Below are 22,060 nucleotides of genomic sequence, written 5' to 3' on the forward strand. Positions count from 1 at the left end.
CAAGAATACTTGTCTTCTTCTACCACTCAATCGAATCACGGCCACTACATTAAGGCGATATGCCAACACTGAGGCTTCATGCCTAAGGCGACATGCCAACACTGAGGCTTCATGCCTAAGGCGATATGCCAACACCGAGGCTTCATGCGGCGACATGCCAACACCGAGGCTTCGACATGGCGACATGCCAACACGAGGCTTCATGCCTAAGGCGATATGCCAACACTGAGGCTTCATGCCTAAGGCGATATGCCAACACTGAGGCTTCATGCCTAAGGCGATATGCCAACACTGAGGCGTTATGCCTAAGGCAACATGCCAACATCGAGGCTTCATGCCTAAGGCGATATGCCAACACTGAGGCTTCATGCCTAAGGCGATATGCCAACACTGAGGCTTTATGCCTAAGGCGATATGCCAACACTGAGGCTTTATGCCTAAGGCAACATGCCAACATCGAGGCTTTATGCCTAAGGCAACATGCCAACATCGAGGCTTCATGCCTAAGGCGATATGCCAACACTGAGGCTTTATGCCTAAGGCAACATGCCGACATCGAGGCTTTATGCCTAAGGCAACATGCCAACATCGAGGCTTCATGCCTAAGGCGACATGCCAACACTGAGGCTTCATGCCTAAGGCGATATGCCAACACTGAGGCTTTATGCCTAAGGCAATATGCCAACACTGAGGCTTTATGCCTAAGGCAACATGCCAACATCGAGGCTTTAAGCCTAAGGCAAAATGCCAACATCGAGGCTTCATGCCTAAGGCGAGATGCCAACACTGAGGCTCTACGCCTAAGGCGATAACCAACCAAGGTCCGAGGATCACCAAGGCACGACGCCACTAGCAAAATCCTATGACTACCAAGGGTCAGAGAGTATCAACGCGCAAACAACCACCAAGAGACAATGCAGTCAAAGAAAATCAAAAGCGATCACATAGAAAAGTCATAGTATTTACAAATTCAAGTTCAAAAAAGGAAAAAGGTTGAGACGTCTACAGGATCCATACAGCCGTGGGGTCAAGGGATCACAGAGGGATGGGTCACCTCCGACCCAGCAGGGGACATCATGTCCACCTCAAGAGGACGCGCAGTAGCACCCCCCTCAGGCAGGACAGCCTCCACCTCGGACACCGGGACGCTCTCCACCACAGCTACACCCGGAAGCGCCGCAGCAAACTCAGAGAACCCCAAAATAGAGAAGTCATAATCGAGGGTCACCTCTAGGACACAAGCGGCTAAGTCCCGGACCCCTCCCTCATAGGCGGGCTGAAGCTGCGCCTGATACAGCGTCGAGAACGCAGAGGATGCCTGGAACTCAGCCACAGCTCGCTCACCTGCAGATGCCAGCTCCGCCTCATGCCTTCCCCTCAATGAATGAAGCTCCTCCTCCAAAGCAAGAACCCTAGCCGAGCTCTCGGCCGCACCAGCAGAGGCCACACGCAGCTCCTCAGACACCTCTAGGAGCTTCCCGGACGCCACCCGCAAGCTCCCCCGATACCCTCTGCGCGTCAGCCTCGGCCCTCTCACGGGCATCGATCTGACCCTGGAGCTCCCTCTCCATGTCACGCAGGGTGCGCTGTATCTGCACCTCACGAGAAGCGTGACCCTCCAGTTGAAGCACCGCCTCAGCAATACGGTGATGGACCTACAATCAACATGGCAAGCGATAAAACATTATAAAAATAAATGGAGCAATGGACATGATGAGACAGAAAAGGAATAACTCACCGAAGCCATATCATGGTAGAGGGTCTGAGCCAGACAAGCATCGCTAAGCCTCTGCAAGGCCATCCTCGCGGTAGGGAGCCTGCCCCTATCCACCCACTCCCGCGACACGTCGGCTTCGGCCAAGGTCGAGCCCTCCGGCACGCCTAAGGTGATCACCAGGGACTCACCCAGCGTGGGAAGATCAGTGGCAGTACCGCCAGAGGAACTCACACCTTTCCCCTTGGAAAGGGGCAATACAGAAGATCCGGAAGGAACAATTGAGGGAGGTAGAGGCACAGAGCCTGAAACGCCATCGTCACCAGGAGAAGTACGGGGAAGGAGGACCCGCACGCCAGAGCTCGTCATGCGGGCATGTCCTAGTCCCCCCTTCCGCTTCGCTCCAAAAACCACAGGCGTAGGGGCACCACTAACGTCGGTCACTCCAGCAGACGGACCACCCTGAGAAGCGGCCTTCCTTCGTAGATTGCCGCACTGCAAACTGAAGTTCGGACGCGTATCCACTGCATAGACCGCCCAACCAATCGGATGACATATACATTCAAATACCAACATGCCAATCAAGTATAAAAGACAATGCTCTTACCTGGACTCAGCTTCTAGAGAGACAGGAAGGCCTCCAAGTCCAACTCCTGGACGTGGAACGGATCGCGACCCAGGCACAGCTTGAGGGAGTCACCCTCAAAATCACTCAGCTCAAGCCCCTGATTGACCCTCTTAAGGTCAATAACTTCCCTAACGGTCCGTAATGGGCATCGGGGGACCGTGGCAAAAAAGAAGCGATCCCTCCAATACTTCACGTGACTAGTGATCCCCGTGAGAAGCTCCACAGAGGCATAGGGCCCCTTGAGCACGCGGCGAGCAAAGTGATAGCATCCATGGTTCCCCTTCTTCAACAGATAAAAGTGGGAGAAAAAGGGAACAGTGGCGGCACGCCCCAGGCGGGCGAAGAAGACATAGAAACCCAAAATCACCCTCCAAGAGTTGGGCAACACCTGCCCAGGGGTGAGGTGCCAATGCTCTAACACTAACTCGACAAAGCGAGGGATAGGAAGGCGAAGGCCCTGGAGAAAAAATGAACAGTAGAGACAGATCTCACCCGCACGGTGAGAGAAGGCATACTCGCCAGGCCCAGGAGCATGCAACATGACCTCGGCGGGAATGTGGAACTCCTTACGGAAGGAGACCAAGTCAGAAGGTGACAAGATGCTAGCAACAGGGCCTAACCTATCAGCAGGACCGGCGGCTGAGGATGCCGCCCCAGAGGGCTGACGATCCCTACGGGGACCGGAGACACTAGAAGGTCCCACTCCTCCATCAGTATCACTAGGGGAGGGTATAGAGGAGGGAGTACCCACAGAAGAAGGCGATCCGGGGGAACGCTCCTCTGAAGATCCAACCCCGAATGAAGCAGGGCCAAGGTCACCCGGGAACGACATGAAGGACAAGAGGGGAATGAACTACTTACTCGAGAAAGCAATCTCCCCGAACCTGGCAAGAAAAATGAGAGGAATGCCACCTGCAAAATATAAACAGCAGATCCATCACATACAAGAGGAAGAATAGGGAAGGAGAGCGAGGGCCCATCACACCCACGCCGTGGCCACCATAGGCGCGGCATCACCGGGCAAGGCGCGGGCCACACCCGCAAGGCGCGGCCACCCCGGCGTGGCCAGCCAAGTGGCCACACTCGCAAGGCGCGGCCACACCCAGGAGTGGCTACCACAAGCGCGGCCCCCAGGCACTACCCGAGCGCGGCCACACACCCGTGCCACACCCCCAGGCACGGCCTCACCGCAGCCTCACCGAGGCGCGGCCACACCCGTAGGCGCGGCCTCACCGCGGCCTCCCCGAGGCGCGGCCACACCCGCAGGCGGCCTCACCGAGGAGCCACCCTACACAAAAAAAAAAAAAAGAGAAAAAGAAAGAAAGGGGATCGATTTACCTCAGAAAAAAGGCGACCGTGCGGAAGGACAAGCACACGGCGATGACGTAGCCACACCACGAGGCACAATCAAGGGATAGAGGTCACAAGAGGCAAGGCACTCAAGCCAAGCACCACTCAAGCCTTCCAAGCAAACCAAGGCACCAAGAGAACACAACCCAAACACAAAGACCCAAAATCAAGCAAAGTGGATACTAGTGGAGGTGACCCAAAAACAAGCACATGGTGGGCACCAAAGAGAGGACAAAAGACAAAAAGGGGAGCAAAAGGGGAGACAAAAAGTAAGAAAGAGAAATGAGAAGTGAAAGAAGAGAAAGTGAGAGGAAGGAACATATACCTACAAAAAAACAAAAAAAGAAAAAGTGTAGGAGGAAAGGTTTGAACCCCCAACCTCTCCTACCTCATTAGTGGATTTACAGACAAACCCCACAAGGAAAGTCTATTCGCAGCAGACCCCTTACTATGCAAAGGCACTTACTCTCTTGGACATCCTATCCCAAAAGAGTGGGGGGCAAATGATACATCCAATATTCATTGGGCCAATCAACGATCACCACGTGTCACAGGCGACCCGTTCCATAGCCAAGGAGAATGAACCGGGTCCCAGCACTTGGGCGCGGCCTCACCCAGGCGCGGCCACCACTTGGGCGCGGCCTCACCTAGGCGCAGCCACACATCAGGGCGCGGCCTCACCCAGGCGCAGCCTCACCAGCGCGGCTCACCCAGCGCGGCCTCACCTAGGTGCGGCCACACATCCGGGCGCGGCCTCACCTAGGCCTGGCCACACATCCAGGCGCGGCCTCACCCGGCGCGGCCTCACCTAGCGCGGCCTCACCTGGTGCGGCCACCACTTGGGCGCGGCCTCACCTAGGTGCGGCCACACATCCAGGCGGGCGCGGCCTCACCTAGGCATGGCCACACATCTAGGCGCGGCCTCACCCAGGCGCGGCCTGCACCCAGGCACAGCATCGTGGGCACGTGAGGTGGGGGCCACCCATCTACGATCCGATCGTATCGCTAAGACTCATGTCACTATCAGGACTCTAGACCGCCGCTTAGAGGTCACGTCACCCAGACGGATTCAAGCACCAAGGATGTTATCACCACACGCGGGTATCTATCCACCAAGGATCCTGATGCCACCAGGACACTCCCTCCCACGGGGAGATGGCCAATCAGGATAAAGCCCCGTTACCCAGGGCCTCTATCCACTCAACGGCACAATCGCCATCAAACTGGGACTCTCCACACCGCCATATGCTACTATAAAAGGCAAGGTACACAACCCCATCCGGGACATCTAATCTCATATTGAATAATTACTATTCATCTATTTGCGCCAGGAGATCTAACTTTGGCATCGGAGAGCCCTAGGCCTGGACCACACCGGTTCTCTCTGTTGACGCCTTTGGTCCACTTGTAGGTGACGGCACTCGCAGGACCGCTCGACGATTTCTTAATGCAACAATACCCATTTGGGAATTTGAAGTTACAATCGGAGAGAGAGACGAGTTGATGGCGAGGAAGAAATGAGGCAGTACACTTATTTATAGGGAGGTTTTGGAGAAGAGATTTGTTTGGAACCGTAGATTTATGTAGATCATCTCTAGGCATCAATTATTATGACATGCAAAATTTAAACTAGGATGTGGAAAAAGGATTTTTATCCTTTAAAGTGTGATGTACTGCTCAATGCACCACACTTGATAATCCAACCGTAAAAACATGGGCAGTGGCATCTTTTTACCTTCTCAGGTGTTAGGTTGATGGTTGGATTCTCAAGTGTAGTGCAATACCCAGAATAAAAATCCTTAGAAAAAGAAAGTAATAATATTTCATAAATATAGGCAAAAAATGAAACTGAGCAGCTTTATTTATAATTTTGTGCCTTACCTCGGTTCCTCAGTAGTCAATGGGAAGTAACACATGATGAAGTCATAACCAATCCTCACCTTCCATGCACCTATCCTCTATTGGCCTCAGTGCTTCATCTTTGGGAAATTATATTTTCCTTTTCTTAATTCCCATCTCATTAATTAATTAAAAAATTTGCCGATGGAACTCAAAAATTCAAAAACTGGATGTGCTAAATTATCTCTGATGATTTTTTTGGAAATTGAAGTTTTACGATTCGATGTCATCTTCTTCAAAGTGATCGTCCCCTCCCTTGGTTCTCTCCACCTCCTATTAGAAGATTTGAGGATGGTCATCATTGATCATATCTTGGCGTTTCTACTCCCTCAACTTTTTTTTTTGGATTTGGCTCCTGTCCTGCCGTGGCGGGAGCTGCAGCGTCCAGCACCCATCTAGGATTCTGCCACATGGACAGGACAGGATCCCACAATCAAAATAGCAAACGACTTCTTTAACCCAAAATGGTCCCTTCCTCTTCTCTCACCCGAAGTTTATGATGAACCCGACCCAATTAATTTTTGAAATTTGAAACCCAAATTTTTCATCTTTCCCCCTTTCATTTTCCCCTTTCATCTTCCCCCCTTTCGTTTCTCTCTCCATTATCTTCTTCACCATGTATTAAAGGGGTCGTATATTTTTTCCATGCAAACCTGTTTGATTTTGTACGAAGAGTCTTCTGTAAAAGCAACAGCTCAGGGGATTAATCTATAATAAAAAGATGTCCAATTTTCTGGTTATGGTTCGGCCATTATATTTTACCAAACCTTGAGTGAGATTAAGGTCAGTAGGAATTGATATACATTAAAATTTTGAGAACACCGAATGGGAAACCATCTTTTTAGTTCTCTTCTATTACAAATCTGCACTGAACTGATCAGACGAGTCGTCATTCCTAGTAGCTCATGATCTGGCCATCTGGTTCCTTTGATATTGTTAATCCAAACAAGAAACATTTTGACCTTAAAAACTTCTGAGAGATAGAGAGAGAGAGAGAGAGAATGCCAATCAACTACACCACTTCAAGGCCAAAGGGTTGGTCAGGGATAGGTTCCTCTGTGTTATTTCATTCTGCAACCTCCAAAGCAGCAACCAAATAAGCGATAGAGACCGAGGGTATGCCAGAGAGAGAGAGAGAGAGAGAGAGAGAGAGAATCCTGTTGCGTCAAGAAATCGTCGGGCGATCCTGCGAGTGCCGTCACCTGCAAGTGGACCAAGGGGTCAACAGAGAGAACCGGTGTGGTTCCGATCTGGGGCTCTCCGATGCCAAAGTTAGATCTCCTGAGCAAACAGATGAATAGTGATTATTCAGTATGAGTTTAGATGTCCCCTGATGGGGTTGTGTACCTTGCCTTTTATAGTAGTGTATGGCGGTGTGGAGAGTCCCAGTCTGATGGCGATTGTGGCATTGAGTGGATAGAGGCCCTGGGTAACGGGGCTCTACCCTGATTGACCATCTCCCAGCGAGAGGGAGTGTCCTAGTGGTATCAAGATCCTTGGTGGATAGATACCCGCGTGTGGTGATAACGTTATTGGTGCTTGAATCCGTCTGGGTGACGTGACTTCTAAGCGGTGGCCTAGAGTCCTGGTGGTGACATGAGTCTGTAGCGATACGATCGGGTCATAGGTGAGTAGCCCCCACCTCACGTCTGTGCCCACGATGTTGTGCCTGGGTGCAGGCCGCGCCTGGGCGAGAGGCCGCGCCTGGGTGTGGCCATGCCTTGGTGAGGCCGTGCCTGAGTGGTGGCCACGCCTGGGTGCAGGCCGGGCCTAGGTGAGGCCGCGCCTGGGTGAGAGGCCGCCAGGGTGTGGCAGCGCCTAGGTGAGGCCGCGCCCTGGTGCTGGGACCTCGGTTCGTTCCCCTTGGTTCTGGAGCGGGTCGCCCTGTGACACGTGGCGGCCGCTGATTGGCCCGGTGAATATTGGATGTATCATTTGCCCCCCACTCTCTTGGGATAGGATGTCCAAGAGAGTAGATGCCTTTCCATAGTGAGGGGTCCGCTGCGAATAGACTTTCCTTGCGGGGCTTGTCTGTAAATCTAGTAATGAGGTAGGAGAGGTTGGGGGTTCAAACCTTTCCTCCTGCACTTTTTCATCTTTTGTTTTTTGTAGACATATGTCCCTCTCCTTTACTTTCTCTTCTTTCACTTCTCATTCCTCTTTCTTGCTTTTGTCTCCCATTTTGCTCTTCTTTAACTTTTCCTTTGCATTCCACTTTTTGTCTTTTGTCCTCTTTTTGGTGCCCACCATGTGCTTGTCTTTGGGTCACCTAGACTAGTATCCATTTTGTTTGATTTTGGGTCCTTGTGTTTGCTTTGTGCTCACTTGGTGTCTTGTTTGCTGGGAGGGCTTGAGTGGGGCTTGGCTTGAGTGCTTTGCCTCTGGTGGTCTCTCTCACTTGATCGTGCTAGTGGTGTGGCCTTGTCATCGTGTGCCTGCCTCCCCGTGCGATCGCCTTCCCCCTGAGGTAAGTTCGATCCCTTTTCTTTATTTTCCTTCTTTTTTTTTTTTTTTCTTTTTTGTAGGGCGGCGCCTCGGTGAGGCCGCGCCTGTGGGTGTGGCCGCGCCTGGGGTGGCCATGCCTTGCGGGTGTGGCCGCGCCTGGGTGGCCACTCCTTGCGGGTGTGGCCGTGCCTGGGGTGGCCGCGCCTGGGTCGCTGCTCTTGTGGGGCGTGAGGCCGCCTGGTTACCGCGCTCAGGTGGCCGCCGCCTGTGGGTGTGAGGCCGCGCCTATGGTGGCCGCGGCGCGGGTGTGATGGACCCTCACGCTTCTTCACTTTTCTTCTTCTTGTATGTGATGGATCTGCTGTTTATATTTTGCAGGTGGCCTTCATTTCATTTTTTCTTGCTAGCTTCTGGGAGATCGCTTTCTCGAGTAAGTAGTTCATTCCTCTCTTGTCCTTCATGTCGTTCCCGGGTGACCTTGGCCCTGCTTCAGTCGGGGTTGGATCTGTAGAGGAGCGTTCCCCAGGATCGCCTTCTTCTGTGGGTACTCCATCCTCTATACCCTCCCCTAGTGCTATTGATGGAGGTATGGGACCTTCTAGTGTCTCCGGTCCCAGTAGGGATCGTCGGTCCTCTGGGGCGGCATCCTCAGCCGCTGGTCCTGCTAATAGGTTGGGTCCTGTTGCTAGCATCTTGTCACCTTCTGACTTGGTCTCCCTCCTTGAGGAGTTCCATATTCCCGCTGAGGTCATGTTGCGTACTCCTGGGCCTGGTGAGTATGCCTTCTCTCACCGTGCGGATGAGATCTGCCTCTACCGTTCATTTTTTCTCCAGGGCCTTCTCCTTCCTATCCCTCGCTTTATCGAGTTGGTGTTAGGGTATTGGCACCTCACCCCTGGGTAGGTGTTGCCCAACTCTTGGAGGGTGATCTTGGGTTTCTATGTCTTCTTCACCTGCCTGGGGCGTGCCGTCACTGTTCCCCTGTTCTCCCACTTTTATCTGTTGAAGAAGGGGAACCATGGATGTTATCACTTTGCTCGTCGCGTGCTCAAGGGGCCCTATGCCTCTGTGGAGCTTCTCACGGGGATCACTAGCCACGTGAAGTATTGGAGGGATCGCTTCTTTTTTGCCACAGTCCCCCGATGCCCACTACGGACTGTTAGGGAAGTTATTGACCTCAATAGGGTCAATCAAGGGCTTGAGCTGAGTGATTTTGAGGGTGACTCCCTCAAGCTGTGCCTGGGTCGCGATCCGTTCCACGTCCAGGAGTTGGACTCGGAGGCCTTCCTGTCTCTCTGGAAGCTGAGTCCTGGTAAGAGCACTGTCTTTTGTACTTGATTGGCATGTTGGTATTTGAATGTATATGTCATCTGATTGGTTGGGCGGTCTATGCAGTGGATACGCGTCCGGACTTCAGTTTGCTCCGTGGCAATCTGCGGAGGAAGGCCGCTTCTCAGGGTGGTCCATCTGCTGGAGTGACTGATGTTGGTGGTGCTTCTGCGCCTGTGTTAGTTGGAGCAAAGCGGAAGGGTGGACCAGGACATGCCCACGTGATGAGCTCTGGTGTGTGTGTCCTCCTTCCCCATACTTCTCCTGATGATGATGGCATTTCGGGCTCTGTGCCTCTACCTCCCTCTGTCGCTCCTTCCGGGTCTTCTGTATTGCCCCTCTCCAAGGGGAAAGGTGTGAGTTCCTCTGGTGGTACTGCCACTGATCTTCCCACGCTGGATGAGTCCCTGGTGATCACCTTGGGCGTGCCGGAGGGCTCGACCTTGGCCGGAGCCGGCGTGTTATGGGAGTGGGTGGACAGGGGCAGGCTCCCTACCGTAAGGGTGGCCTTACAGAGGCTTAACGATGCTTGTCTGGCCCAGACTCTCTACCATGATATGGCTTCGGTGAGTTATCCCTTTTTTTTCTCTTCATGTTCATTGCACCATTTATTCTTAGATTGTTTTATCGCTTGCCATGTTGATTGTAGGTTCATCACCGTGTTGCTGAGGCGGTGCTTCGATTGGAGGGTCACGCTTCTCGTGAGGTGCAGATACAGTGCACCTTGCGTGACATGGAGAGGGAGCTCCAGGGACAGATTGATGCCTGTGAGAGGGCCGAGGCCGACACGTACAGAGGGGGTCGGGGGAGCTCGTGGTGGCGTCCGGGAAGCTCCTGGAGGTGTCTGAGGAGCTGTGTGTGACCTCTGCTACTGCGACCGAGAGCTCGGCTAGGGTTCTTGCCTTGGAGGAGGAGCTTCATTCGTTGAGGGGAAGGCATTAGGCGGAGCTGGCATCTGTAGGTGAGCGAGCTGTGGCCGAGTTCCAAGCGTCCTCTGCGTTCTCGACACTGTATCAGGCGCAGCTTCAGCCCGCCTATAAGGGAGGGGTCCGGGACTTAGCCGCTTGTGTCCTGGAGGTGACCCCCGATTATGACTTCTCTGTCTTGGGGTTCTCTGAGTTTGCTGCGGCGCTTCCGGGTGTAGCTGTGGTAGAGAGCGTTCCAGTGTCAGAGGTGGAGGCTGCCCTGCCTGAGGGGGGTGCTGCTGCACGTCTTCTTGAGGTGGACATGATGTCTCCTGCTGGGTCGGAGGTGACCCACCACTCTGTGGTCCCTTGACCCTGTGGCCGTACCGATCCTATAGACGTCTCAACCTTTTTTCTTTTTTGAACTTGAGTTGTAACTACTATGACTTTTCTATGTGATTCGCTTTTGCTTCTCTTTGATTGCATTGTCTCCTGGTGATTGTTTGCGCGTTGATGCTCTCTGTCCCTTGATAGGCATGGGATTTTGGTAGTGGCATCGTGCCTTGGTGATCCTCGGACCTTGGTGGGTTAACGCCTTAGGCGTAGAGCCTCAGTGTTGGCATGACTCCTTAGGCATACAGCCTCAGTGGTGGTATGACGGCTTAGGCATGAAGCCTCAGTGGTGGCATGACGCCTTAGGCCTGAAGCCTCAGTGGTGGCATGACGCCTTAGGAATGAAGCCTCAGTGTTGGCATGTTGCCTTAGGCATAAAGCCTCAGTGTTGGCATGTTGCCTTAGGCATAAAGCCTCAGTGGTGGCATGACGCCTTAGGCATGAAGCCTCAGTGGTGGCATGACGCCTTAGGCCTGAAGCCTCAGTGTTGGCATGTTGCCTTAGGCATAAAGCCTCAGTGGTGGCATGACGCCTTGGGCATGAAGCCTCAGTGGTGGCATGTTGCCTTAGGCATAAAGCCTCAGTGGTGGCATGACGCCTTAGGCATGAAGCCTCAGTGGTGGCATGTTGCCTTAGGCATAAAGCCTCAGTGGTGGCATGATGCCTTAGGCATGAAGCCTCAGTGGTGGCGTGACGCCTTAGGCCTGAAGCCTCAGTGTTGGCATGTTGCCTTAGGCATAAAGCCTCAGTGGTGGCATGTCGCCTTAGGCCTGAAGCCTCAGTGGTGGCATGTTGCCTTAGGCATAAAGCCTCCGGGGTGGCGTGATGCCTTGATGTAGTGGCAGTGATTCGATTAAGTGGTAGAAGAAGACAAGTATTCCTGAAACATCTCTTTATTTTGAACGAAATTCAAATTGACCTTGAAACAGTGATGTCGTCTACTGCTACTGCTACTACTACTGCTGCTGTTAGCACTACCACTACTGCTACTACTTGACTGCTACTCTTGATGGAGCTGTTTGCTTCTACTGGTAATACTTCTTCAGATGTTCTGAGTTCCAGGTACGGTCTACCTTCTTGCCCCCTGGAGTCTTCAAGCGGTAGGTCCCTGGACGTATCTGCTTAGAGACTATGTAGGGTCCTTCCCAGTTGGGTGACAGCTTCCCTGCCTTCTGTGGCTGTGATGCACTTGCCCTTCGTAGGACTAAATCTCCCTGGTGGAATAGCCTTTCCTTGACTCTGGCATTATAGTACCCGGCAGTACGTTGCTGGTAGGCGACGTTCCTTAGTAGTGCTCTCTCACGGACCTCATCTATAAAGTCTAGGTTCGCCTGTAGTCCGTCGATATAGGTACGTTCGTTGAAGTGCAGAACCTTATGGGACATAGCGCAGACCTCTACTGACGCCAATGCTTTAGTGCCATATGCTAGGTGGAATGGGCTCTCTCCTGTGGGTGTCTGTACTGTAGTTCGGTATGCCCACAGGACACTTGGTAGCTCTTGGACCCACTTTCCTTTGGCTCCCTCTAGCCTTTTCTTGACTCCTTCCAGTAGTGTTCTGTTGGTGACCTCCACCTAACCATTGGCCTGTGGGTATGCTACTGACACAGGCCGATAGTCGATGTTGTAGCTGTGACAGAATGCTTGGAATTTGGGGTTGTTGAATTGTTTGCCGTTGTCTGAGATGAGGATCCGTGGTACCCCGAACCTGTAGATGACGTTGTCGCGGATGAACTTCTCCATCTCTGTCTCTGTTATCTTGGCCAAGGGTTTAGCTTCGACCCACTTGGTGAAGTAGTCAATCGCGATGACCAGGTACTTTCTGTTTCCCGGTGCTGCAGTGAAGTTGCCTAAGATGTCTAGTCCCCACATGGTAAAAGGTATGGGGTTGAGGATTGATGTCGGCTTGGTGGCAGGTAGATGGGGTACTGGGGCGAACAACTGACATTGCTCGCACTTCTTGGCATACTGGATGGCCTCCTCTTGCATTCGTGGCCAGTATAGTCCCTGGCGGAGGATTTTGTAGGCTAGGGCTCATCCCCCCATGTGGCTTCCACATATCCCCTCATGGACTTCGGCTAGGGCGTACTCTGCCCCTTTGGGTCCTAGGCACCGGAGTAGTGGTGTTGTTGCCCCCTGCTTGTACAGTACCCCATCTAGGACGGTGTACTTTGCAGCTCTCATCCTGATCTTCCTTGCCTTAGCCTTGTCTTCTGGTAAGACATCGTTCTGGAGGTAGTTGAGTAGAGGGTCCATCCAGCTAGGTCCCTCCTCGATTTCGTTAACCTGCTTTTCCTTATACGTTGGCTCATGCAGGATCTCAACATAGACTACGCTAGCCAAATTTTGGGTTCCTCATTGGCTAGCCTGGATAGGGCGTCGACGGCGGCGTTCTCATCCCTGGGAACTCAAACCATCTCGAACTTCACGAAACCCTCGATCAATGCTTGAGCACGTGCTAGGTATGATGCCATCCTATCATCTTTCGCCTCATACTCTCCATTCACCTGATTCACCACGAGCTGGGAGTCGCTCCGGGTGGATAGGTGTGTGACTTGGATGGCTCTGGCCACCCGGAGTCCAGCTAGTAATGCCTCGTATTCTGCTTCATTATTGGATGCTTGGAAGGTGAATCGAAGAGCATATTGGATACAAAATCCTTCAGGGCTGGTTAATATGAGACCAGCGCCTCTTCCCGTCGCATTACTCGACTCGTCCATGAACATGTCCCACGATCCGTGATCCTTCTCTTCGGGCTCCCCTGTTTTTTATTCGATCTCAGACAGGGTACACTCTACTATGAAATCTGCAAGAGCCTGGCCTTTGATGGTTGTCCTTGGTTAGAACCTGATGTCATGCTCACTTAACTCCACCGCCCATGCTATCAAATGCCCGGAGACGTCTGGCTTGTGCAGTATCTTCTTCAGAGGTAGATCTGTGAGGACTATGATGGTATGGGCTTGGAAGTATGGTCGTAGCTTCGTGGCTGCTATTACCAATGCATAGGCTACCTTCTCGATCCTAGTGTACCTGGTCTCTGCATCGATCAGAACATGGCTGACGTAGTAGATGGGCCTCTGAACTTTGTCTTCTTCCTTCAGCAGTACTGCGCTGACCGCGACAGGGGTGGCGGCCAGGTAGAGCTGCAACTCTTCGTTAGGTTCTGATCGCCCAAGCAGTGGTGGGCTCTCTAGGTACTCCTTCAATTCTCCGAACGCCTTCTGGCACTCTTCCGTCCATGTGAAATCTTTAGGGCTTCAGAGGTTCTTCAACGTTTTAAAGAATGGTAAGCACTTATCACCTGATCGTGACACGAACCTGGAAAGGGCGGCGACCCTTCCATTCAACCTCTACACTTCCCTGACCGTCCGAGGAGGTGCCATCTCTTGGATGGCCTTGATCTTGGATGGGTTGGCTTCTATTCCACGGACTGAGACCATGAACCCAAGGAATTTTCTAGACGTTACACCGAAGGCGCACTTTCCAGGGTTTAGCTTCATCTGGTTCCTCCTCAGTACTGTGAATGCTTCCTCTAGGTCGGTCAGGTGTTGGTTGGCGTGGATGCTTTTCACAAGCATGTCATCCACATATACCTCCATGTTGCGCCCGATCTGCTCCTCGAACATCTTGTTGACCATCCTCTGATAGGTGGCCCCTGCATTCTTTAACCTGAACGGCATGACGTTGTAGCAGTAGTTCTCTTTGTCCATCCGGAATGCGGTGTAAGACTCATCATCCTCATACATGAGGATCTGGTTGTATCCGAAGTAGGCATCCATGAAACTCAGCATCTCATGGCCGACGGTGGCGTCGATCAGTAGGTCGATCCTGGGCAGTGGGTACTCATCTTTTGGGCATGCCTTGTTCAGGTCGGTATAGTCGACACACATCCTCCACTTCCCACTTAGCTTTGGTACCATGACCACGTTGGCGAGCCAGGTTGGGAACTTCTCCTTTCTGATGAACCCTGATCGGCTTAACTTCTCGACCTCCTCCTTGATTGCTGCTTGTCGGTCGAGGGCGAAGTTACGCCGCTTCTGTTGAACGGGCTTCCTGGTTGGGTCAACATGTAGTCGGTGTTCCGCTATGGAAGGTTGTATTCCCAGCATGTCGGAGGTCGACCATGCGAAGACATCCATGTTCGCTTGGAGGAGGTGTCCAAGCCCTTCTTTCTGTTCCTTGCTTAGCAGCGAGCCAACCTGAACGACCTTGGAGGGGTCATCCCAGCTGAGGGGCCATGGGATGAGGTCTTCCACTGGCCTTCCCCTTCTCTCTCTGTCAGTTCATCTCTCTGGTCACTGACCATGCTCTCTAGGCAGAGTGCCATTCCACGGGTGTTACCATTGTTCTTTTTCATGAAGGTGGCGTAGCACTCCCTTGCTTTCTTCTGATCTCCTCGAACTTTGCCTACCCCATTCTCGGTGGGGAACTTCATCTTCAGGTGAAGTGGCTATATGACTCCTCTAAGGGCTGTCAGAGATGGTCGCCCTAGGAGGTCATTGAAGGACACCACGGACTTAACTACCATGAAATTCACCATGATAGTTACTTGTTGAGGGTGTACCCCGAAGGTGACGGGTAGTTCTATGGTACCTCTGATGGAGGCGGTGGCACCTGAGAATCCATGGAGGTAAGTGGGCTCTGGTTTGAGCTAATCGTCCCCGAACCCAAACTGTCGATAGGCGTCCAAGGAGAGTACGTCAACAGATGCCCCTGTGTCTATCAGTACCCTGTGTACAGGTCGGTTGGCTACCTCCACCTGTACTACCAGGGCATCTTCATGCGGGAAGTTTAGTCCTTCCAGGTCTTCATCCGAGAAGGAGATCACCGCCCCGGTCCTGGCTATCTTGCTTGGCTTCTCTGCCACTCCCATGAACCTGCATGAGCTTTAGCTTTTCTGGTGGACTCTTGCCCCGGTCCTCCAAGTATGGTGAGGATAGGAGGTCCCTTGGTGCCACTAGGCTCTGTTGCATCTCTCCGCTCTTCTGGGCGGTCTCTCTCTCTATCTGTTCTTCTTTCTTCTCATCTCGGTTCCACTCTATCTCCGTCGCGACCTCTATCTCCTTGGCCTGAGCGGTTGTCACGTCTCCCCTTCACATACTTGTTCAAGCTTCCTGCTCTTACCAGTTGTTCTATCTCTCTCTTCAATTGATAGCACTCCTCTGTGTTGTGCCCATTCTCTTTGTGAAAGAGACAATATTTGTTAGGGTTTCGCTTCTCTGGTCCTGCTAGCATAGGCCGTGGCCAATGGAGTAGGTCACGGTCCTGGATCTGCCTGAGTATCTGGGACCTGGTGGTGTTCAGCGGTGTGAACTCAGGGGTGCTTGCCCTCTCACTTCTCTCTGGGCGGCGGTCTGTCCTCCTAGATGGGCGGTCGCTCTTCTCTTGTCGACGCTTTGTCCTCGACCTCTTACCCTCTTTGCGGTCATCAGGTGCTAACCTCTTGTTGTCCTGTGGCTTGGTCTCGATTATTTTCGTTCTAGCTTGTAGTACCTCGGCCATATTTGCAAACTCGTTGCACCGCTCCAGGAGCTCTTTCATAGTCCTGGTCTCATGACGTGCCAGGTCCTTAATCAAGTCTAGGTCCCTAATACCTCCTGCTAGGGCTGCATGCTGTGTCTGGTCATCTAAGTCTCGAACCTCCAGGGACTCCTTGGTGAACCTGGTAACGTATTCCCTGAGAGATTCCCCAGGGTTCTGTACCACGTTCAGTAGATTGACGGTGGTCTTCTTCTGCTTGACGCTGCTTTGGAAGCGAGTGACGAACTGTTCGCATAGCTCTGCGAACGAGCATATAGATCTCGGTCGTAGTCTGGAGAACCATGATGTGGCTGCTCCCTTGAGGGATGCAGGGAATGCCAGATAAGAGACCACGTCCGACCCACCATACAACGTCATCATACCGTTAAAGTAGTTGATGTGGTCATTAGGGTCAGTGGTACCACTGTAGAGTTCAAAGGTGGGTAGTCGAAACCTTGAAGGTAACGTGGCTGACATGATCTCCGTCGAGAATGGGTGTTGTCCAGGTATGGAATGTGTCTCGCCTTTGGTCTGCTTCTTCAGCCCTTCCAGCTTCTCATCTAGGTCGCGGAGTCTTCGATTGAGCTCCTCGTCCCGTGTCTGTCCCTCACACCTGGCTGGACGTTCACTGCGACCCCGTTCACGCTCTCTCCTGGATGTCCCCTCCCGCCTTGAGTGTTGGCGGGATGGTGAATGGTCATGCCGTGATGAACCTTGTAGTGAGGGTGAGGGGCTTTTCGCTCTGTAGGTCCGGCTTCATCGTGGTATGTGACCTTCAAGTCGTTCGTCGAACACAGACCTCCGGACTGATCTCAGCGGGCTAGACACCCTCGCCCTGGGTGTTGGCGTCCTTCCACGTTCTGACCGTGGCTAGAGGTCTCTTGTTCTCCTGGGATGCTGGGAAGGCTCCCCCCGCTGCGGAGTGGGGGTCGCCAGTTGCGCTATTCTCTCTGATCTCACGCCCCTGGGAGATGATCTCCTAGGGTTCGGCTCTTGTCGAGGTACGGACTCCACCCTTGCTGATGGCGACATCCTTCGGTGGTGAGACGTCGCACGCTGTGTCAAGTATTCTCGAAAGAGTCGTTGTTCATCGAGAATCTGTCATTGCAGGTCGTTGATTTGACCCACAGTGGTTGGAGCGTTGGGGTCAGGTATCACCTCCACCACCACATCGTCTGCCTCGTCATTATTGGGCTCGTCGACCACAAACTGGTCATTAAGGGGGATCTCTTCCTCCAGAGGGACATGGTCCTGGTCATTGGCTCTACGGCGAGAGCACTCTGGGGGTGGTGATCCATTCCTTGCTCCGTTGTTGGTGGTGGTAGTCTTCCTTCGTGCCATTGAATGAATATGGAAGCGAGCTAGTAGCTGTAATGGCTAGCTTCGTTCCCACAGACGGCGCCAATCTGTTGCGTCAAGAAATCGTCGGACGGTCCTGCGAGTGCCGTCACCTGCAAGTGGACCAAGGGGTCAACAGAGAGAACCGGTGTGGTTCCGGCCTGGGGCTCTCCGATGCCAAAGTTAGATCTCCTGAGCAAACAGATGAATAGTGATTATTCAGTATGAGTTTAGATGTCCCCTGATGGGGTTGTGTACCTTGCCTTTTATAGTAGTGTATGGCGGTGTGGAGAGTCCCAATTTGATGGCGATTGTGCCGTTGAGTGGATAGAGGCCCTGGGTAACGGGGCTCTATCCTGATTGACCATCTCCCCGCAGGAGGGAGTGTCCTAGTGGTATCAAGATCCATGGTGGATAGATACCCACGTGTGGTGATAATGTCATTGGTGCTTGAATCCGTCTAGGTGACGTGACTTCTAAGCGGTGGCCTAGAGTCCTGGTGGTGACATGAGTCTGTAGCGATACGATCGGGTCATAGGTGAGTAGCCCCCACCTCACGTCTGTGCCCACGATGCTGTGCCTGGGTGCAGGCCGCACCTGGGCGAGAGGCCGTGTCTGGGTGTGGCCACGCCTTGGTGAGGCCGCGCCTGAGTGGTGGCCTCGCCTGGGTGCAGGCCGCGCCTGGGTGAGGCCGCGCCTGGGTGTGTGGCCGCGCCTGGGTGGGGCCGCGCCTGGGTGAGAGGCCGCCAGGGTGTTGCCGCGCCTAGGTGAGGCCTCGCCCGAGTGGTGAGGCCGCGCCTGGGTGAGGCCGCGCCCGGGTGCTGGGACCCCGGTTCGTTCCCCTTGGTTCTGGAGCGGGTTGCCCTGTGACACGTGGCGGCCGCTGATTGGCCTGATGAATATTGGATGTATCAAATCCTTAACCGCAACTCCGCTGCGGCGTTCGCCGGTGCTAGGGTTCGTCAAAGTAAAGAAGATAATGGAGAGAGAAATGAAAGGGGAAAATGGGTTGGACTTTCGTTATTTGGGTTTCAAATTTCAAAAATTAATCAGGTCGGGTTCATCATAAACTTAGGGTGAGAGAGGACGAAGGGACCATTTTGGGTTAAAGAAGCCGTTTGCTATTTTGGCCGTGGGATCCTGTCCTGTCCACGTGGCAGAATCCTAGATGGATGCTGGACGCTCCAGCTCCCGCCAACCACGGCAGGACAGGAGCCAAATCCTTGTTTTTCTTGGGTTCTTCATCTATTCATTTATTATCTGATGTACTCTCCCTTTTGTTCTTTAACATATTTACTATTTAGGCATAATTTTTTGCAATGGGTGAAAATATTCGTTTTCTTGGGTGATAAAATCGTAAATGAGATATAAATATTCCATTCTAACCCACAAGTTATTCGATTTTTTACTTACTACCCTATTAGATAATTTTTGTGTTCAACACCTCCTTGAGGTCGACTTCTATAGAAGGATATTCGCAATGACATTCTGTTAAAATATATTTCTAAAATTTAACAAATCATTACATATATGGATATCGTATTGCACAACTTCAGGAATATAATTAAAGTCAGACATTATTACGGAAAGTAATCTTATAAGATTTTGTTTTACCAAAACTGATACATATATAAAAGTGGAATTACATTCTTGTGTTTTTTGTTTCTAATATGGAGGTTCAATCCAAAAATAATTCTCGGGAAACTCCCTGAAGCGTACATCACCATAATGACTAGTAGATTTGTAGTTTCTTCCAGCTTTAAAAGAGTAGAACCTTGGAGCCTCACCAGGCAGACAATAATAAATCCTATTCATCTTCACCCATTTTGTTCTCTTGTTCTTAGAAATCACAATCGATGTACTTGATGAACTAAGAAACAATGATTTATCTTGTAAGTTATGAACTTTGATCCAGTTCATCTCCGATCTATCTAGCTTGTGAACCAAAACCCAACCTGAACTGCATATAAGAACAAAAAAGAGCTCTCCATCATCTTCATCTCCCACCAAAAAACTATTAGAATAAGAGATAACTGGGGCATTCATTATCACCATAGGTTCTGAAAGAACACTCCATGATTGTTGATCAACATCAAAGGTTGCTAATCCACCACGAATGTTTGAGCAATAGAACTTCTTCTTCAAATAGACTACATCTTTAATAGGCGAAAACCCGTCACCGCCGGAGAAACTTTTCGAGCTCCAAACCATCTCTCCTTGTCTACAAGTGCTGATATTAACTTTATCAGGGAAACAACACAAAACGAAGAATACGCAATCAGGTGAAGTGGGCAATGAAGAAAATGTTGCAACATCGAACTTAGAATTCAAGTCAGGCAAGTCGATCCTCCGGTTGATAAAGGGTGAGTAGAGAAAGAATGAAGTAGTGGAAACGCAATCCGAACCCGAATGAGTGCGAGATAGTAAGAGCCAACCAAATTTGATACTACAAAGTTGAGTTTTATCATCAGCAGGTCCTTCAATGCCTTCAATTTTGATGGAGTAAGATTTCTTGTTCTTGGTAGAAGATGGGGCGATGAGTTCAGATGATGAAGTTAATTGGCCATAATTAGAGTTTGATCTCATTAGCCATGGAATTTGATGATGATGATGATGATGATGATGTTGATGATGATTCAGTGGAGGATGATAACTGATCAGTTGTTGAATTGGGGGAAACTCTATGGATCTCCATCTCTTGCAGATTGAATGGAAAGTTGTTATATCATTTAAATATAGACCTGACATTATATATTCTAGAATCTCAGTTGGAAGATCAGACCAAGATCGATACTCTGTTTTGCTCTTTTTCTTCTGTCTCAGACATCTGAACTTCTCTATCTGTATAGTTTTTGTCTTCCTTGGTGCCATGATCACCTTCAGTTCTATAGATTGCCTAATGTGAGAGAGAGAAGAGAATTAGTAAACCAAACTTGCTAATGAAAACAACGAAAGGGATTCAAGAACTTTAAAAATCAGTGAAAAGAATCAATTGTTATTTTAAGTTCTGATGAGACACAGATTCCAATTCCAGTTGGGTCTCTCTCTATCTATCTTTAGAGTAAGAAACTTGGAGGGAAAGTATTCAAATAACGTTTCTCCATTGCCAATAAGGAGATTTGCAGAGAAGGGAATCTTACCTCTGCCGCAGAACTGAGATGTACTCTTTGCTCCTTGTAGCTTCTACTTCGAATCTCTCTGAGAGACTTTGGTGATGAGTGATTGCGAGAGTATGTTACTGTGTTTTCAGAATTTGAAAGAGTTTTGGGAAGGAAGATATAAATAGAAACTTTCTTGCAAACTCAAACCCAAATTAGAAGTCCGAATCTCAGAAGGACTCTATTTCCATTTTTATTTTTTGAACTTTTTGATATCTATCTTTATGTGTACGTAACCTTTCTTTGATCCCACCTCCTCCTCCAGACACAAACCGGTCCGAATACAGTTTGTGGGTCTAGATCGGAAAGCTGGATCCGGACCATGTGGCGGGTCTATGACAGATCCCGCCTTGAGTTAATGGAATTTGGGTGTTAAGGGATGGCCCATGAGCCGGGAAATCCCTGTTGGGTGTACAATGTCTTGTATTCTTTTACTTGGTTTGTGGGTTGATTCCGAAGGATCGTTAAGAGCCTGTAGGCCTTGAAGCGTTAATCTGTTATTCTGGTAGGACTTTGGCGAACTAGCGGGTCCATGGGTGGCAGCCTCTAAGGAAAATTTTTTAAGGACTATATGGATATTTTGGCAAAAATCTTGTGTAAAACTTCGATAAATATGTAGCGAGAGTTCTTACTCTGTAACGAAATCTAAAAGAGGTGAGAAGACAAGCAGTTGTAACCCTATTCTCCATTCATAGTGAAACAAATCTCATCTCATCATGGATGTAAGCAATCTTGTTGAACTACATAAATCATTTTGTTCACTATGTGACTGTTGTTTGCGATTACTATTGTTTTCTTCAAAATATTTAATTAATAAGTAAACCTTTGTGGAGAAAATAATAAAAATCACGTAAATCCTTTTGTTCATTGTCAAGGGAGTGGGTTTACTTATTAATTATTTTGGAATGCAGGAGACGTCCAAAACTCATAGGTGAATCTGTAATTAGGCCTTACTTAGGGGAGGTACATGTAAATTTCCCTTTATAAGGATACTTCGGTAATCGAGTCAGTAATTGGTGATTGATAATCGGAGGCGGAAATCCGTAATCGATATAGGTCAAATTCGTTTACTAATAGGATAATTTATCAGATCGAATATTATCCGGATATCCGATAAACTTTCGGATTCGAAAATGAAATTAGTTTTTAAAAATTCGTCAGATATCAAATCGGATACGGATATGTCATTCAGTAAACGAATTCGTATAGTAATAAATCCAAGTCGAATCTGGTCCATTTACATCCCTATTCTTGAACGCCTTGGATGCATGGGGTCCTATTTATAACTTAAGATGTAGCCAACTCTTTCAGATAAGGGTGTCAATGTGTACCGAATACCGAATACCGAAACCGTTTCCAAATCGAATTATTGAATCATACTG

At 50.6% G+C, this 22,060-nt stretch overlaps 1 protein-coding gene across 1 annotated transcript; it reads right to left on the reverse strand.

Moving 5' to 3' along the window:
- Positions 1-19,185: 19,185 nt before the first annotated feature.
- Positions 19,186-20,391, reverse strand: LOC122672335 (F-box/kelch-repeat protein At1g57790-like). Its single transcript, XM_043869827.1, has one exon. The coding sequence runs from the start codon at positions 20,389-20,391 to the stop codon at positions 19,186-19,188; it is 1,206 nt and encodes a 401-aa protein (XP_043725762.1).
- Between the last annotated feature and the right edge of the window lie 1,669 nt (positions 20,392-22,060).

The sequence above is a fragment of the Telopea speciosissima genome, chromosome 8 (genome assembly GCF_018873765.1).
Source record: "Telopea speciosissima isolate NSW1024214 ecotype Mountain lineage chromosome 8, Tspe_v1, whole genome shotgun sequence".
Classification (NCBI taxonomy): Eukaryota; Viridiplantae; Streptophyta; class Magnoliopsida; order Proteales; family Proteaceae; genus Telopea; species Telopea speciosissima.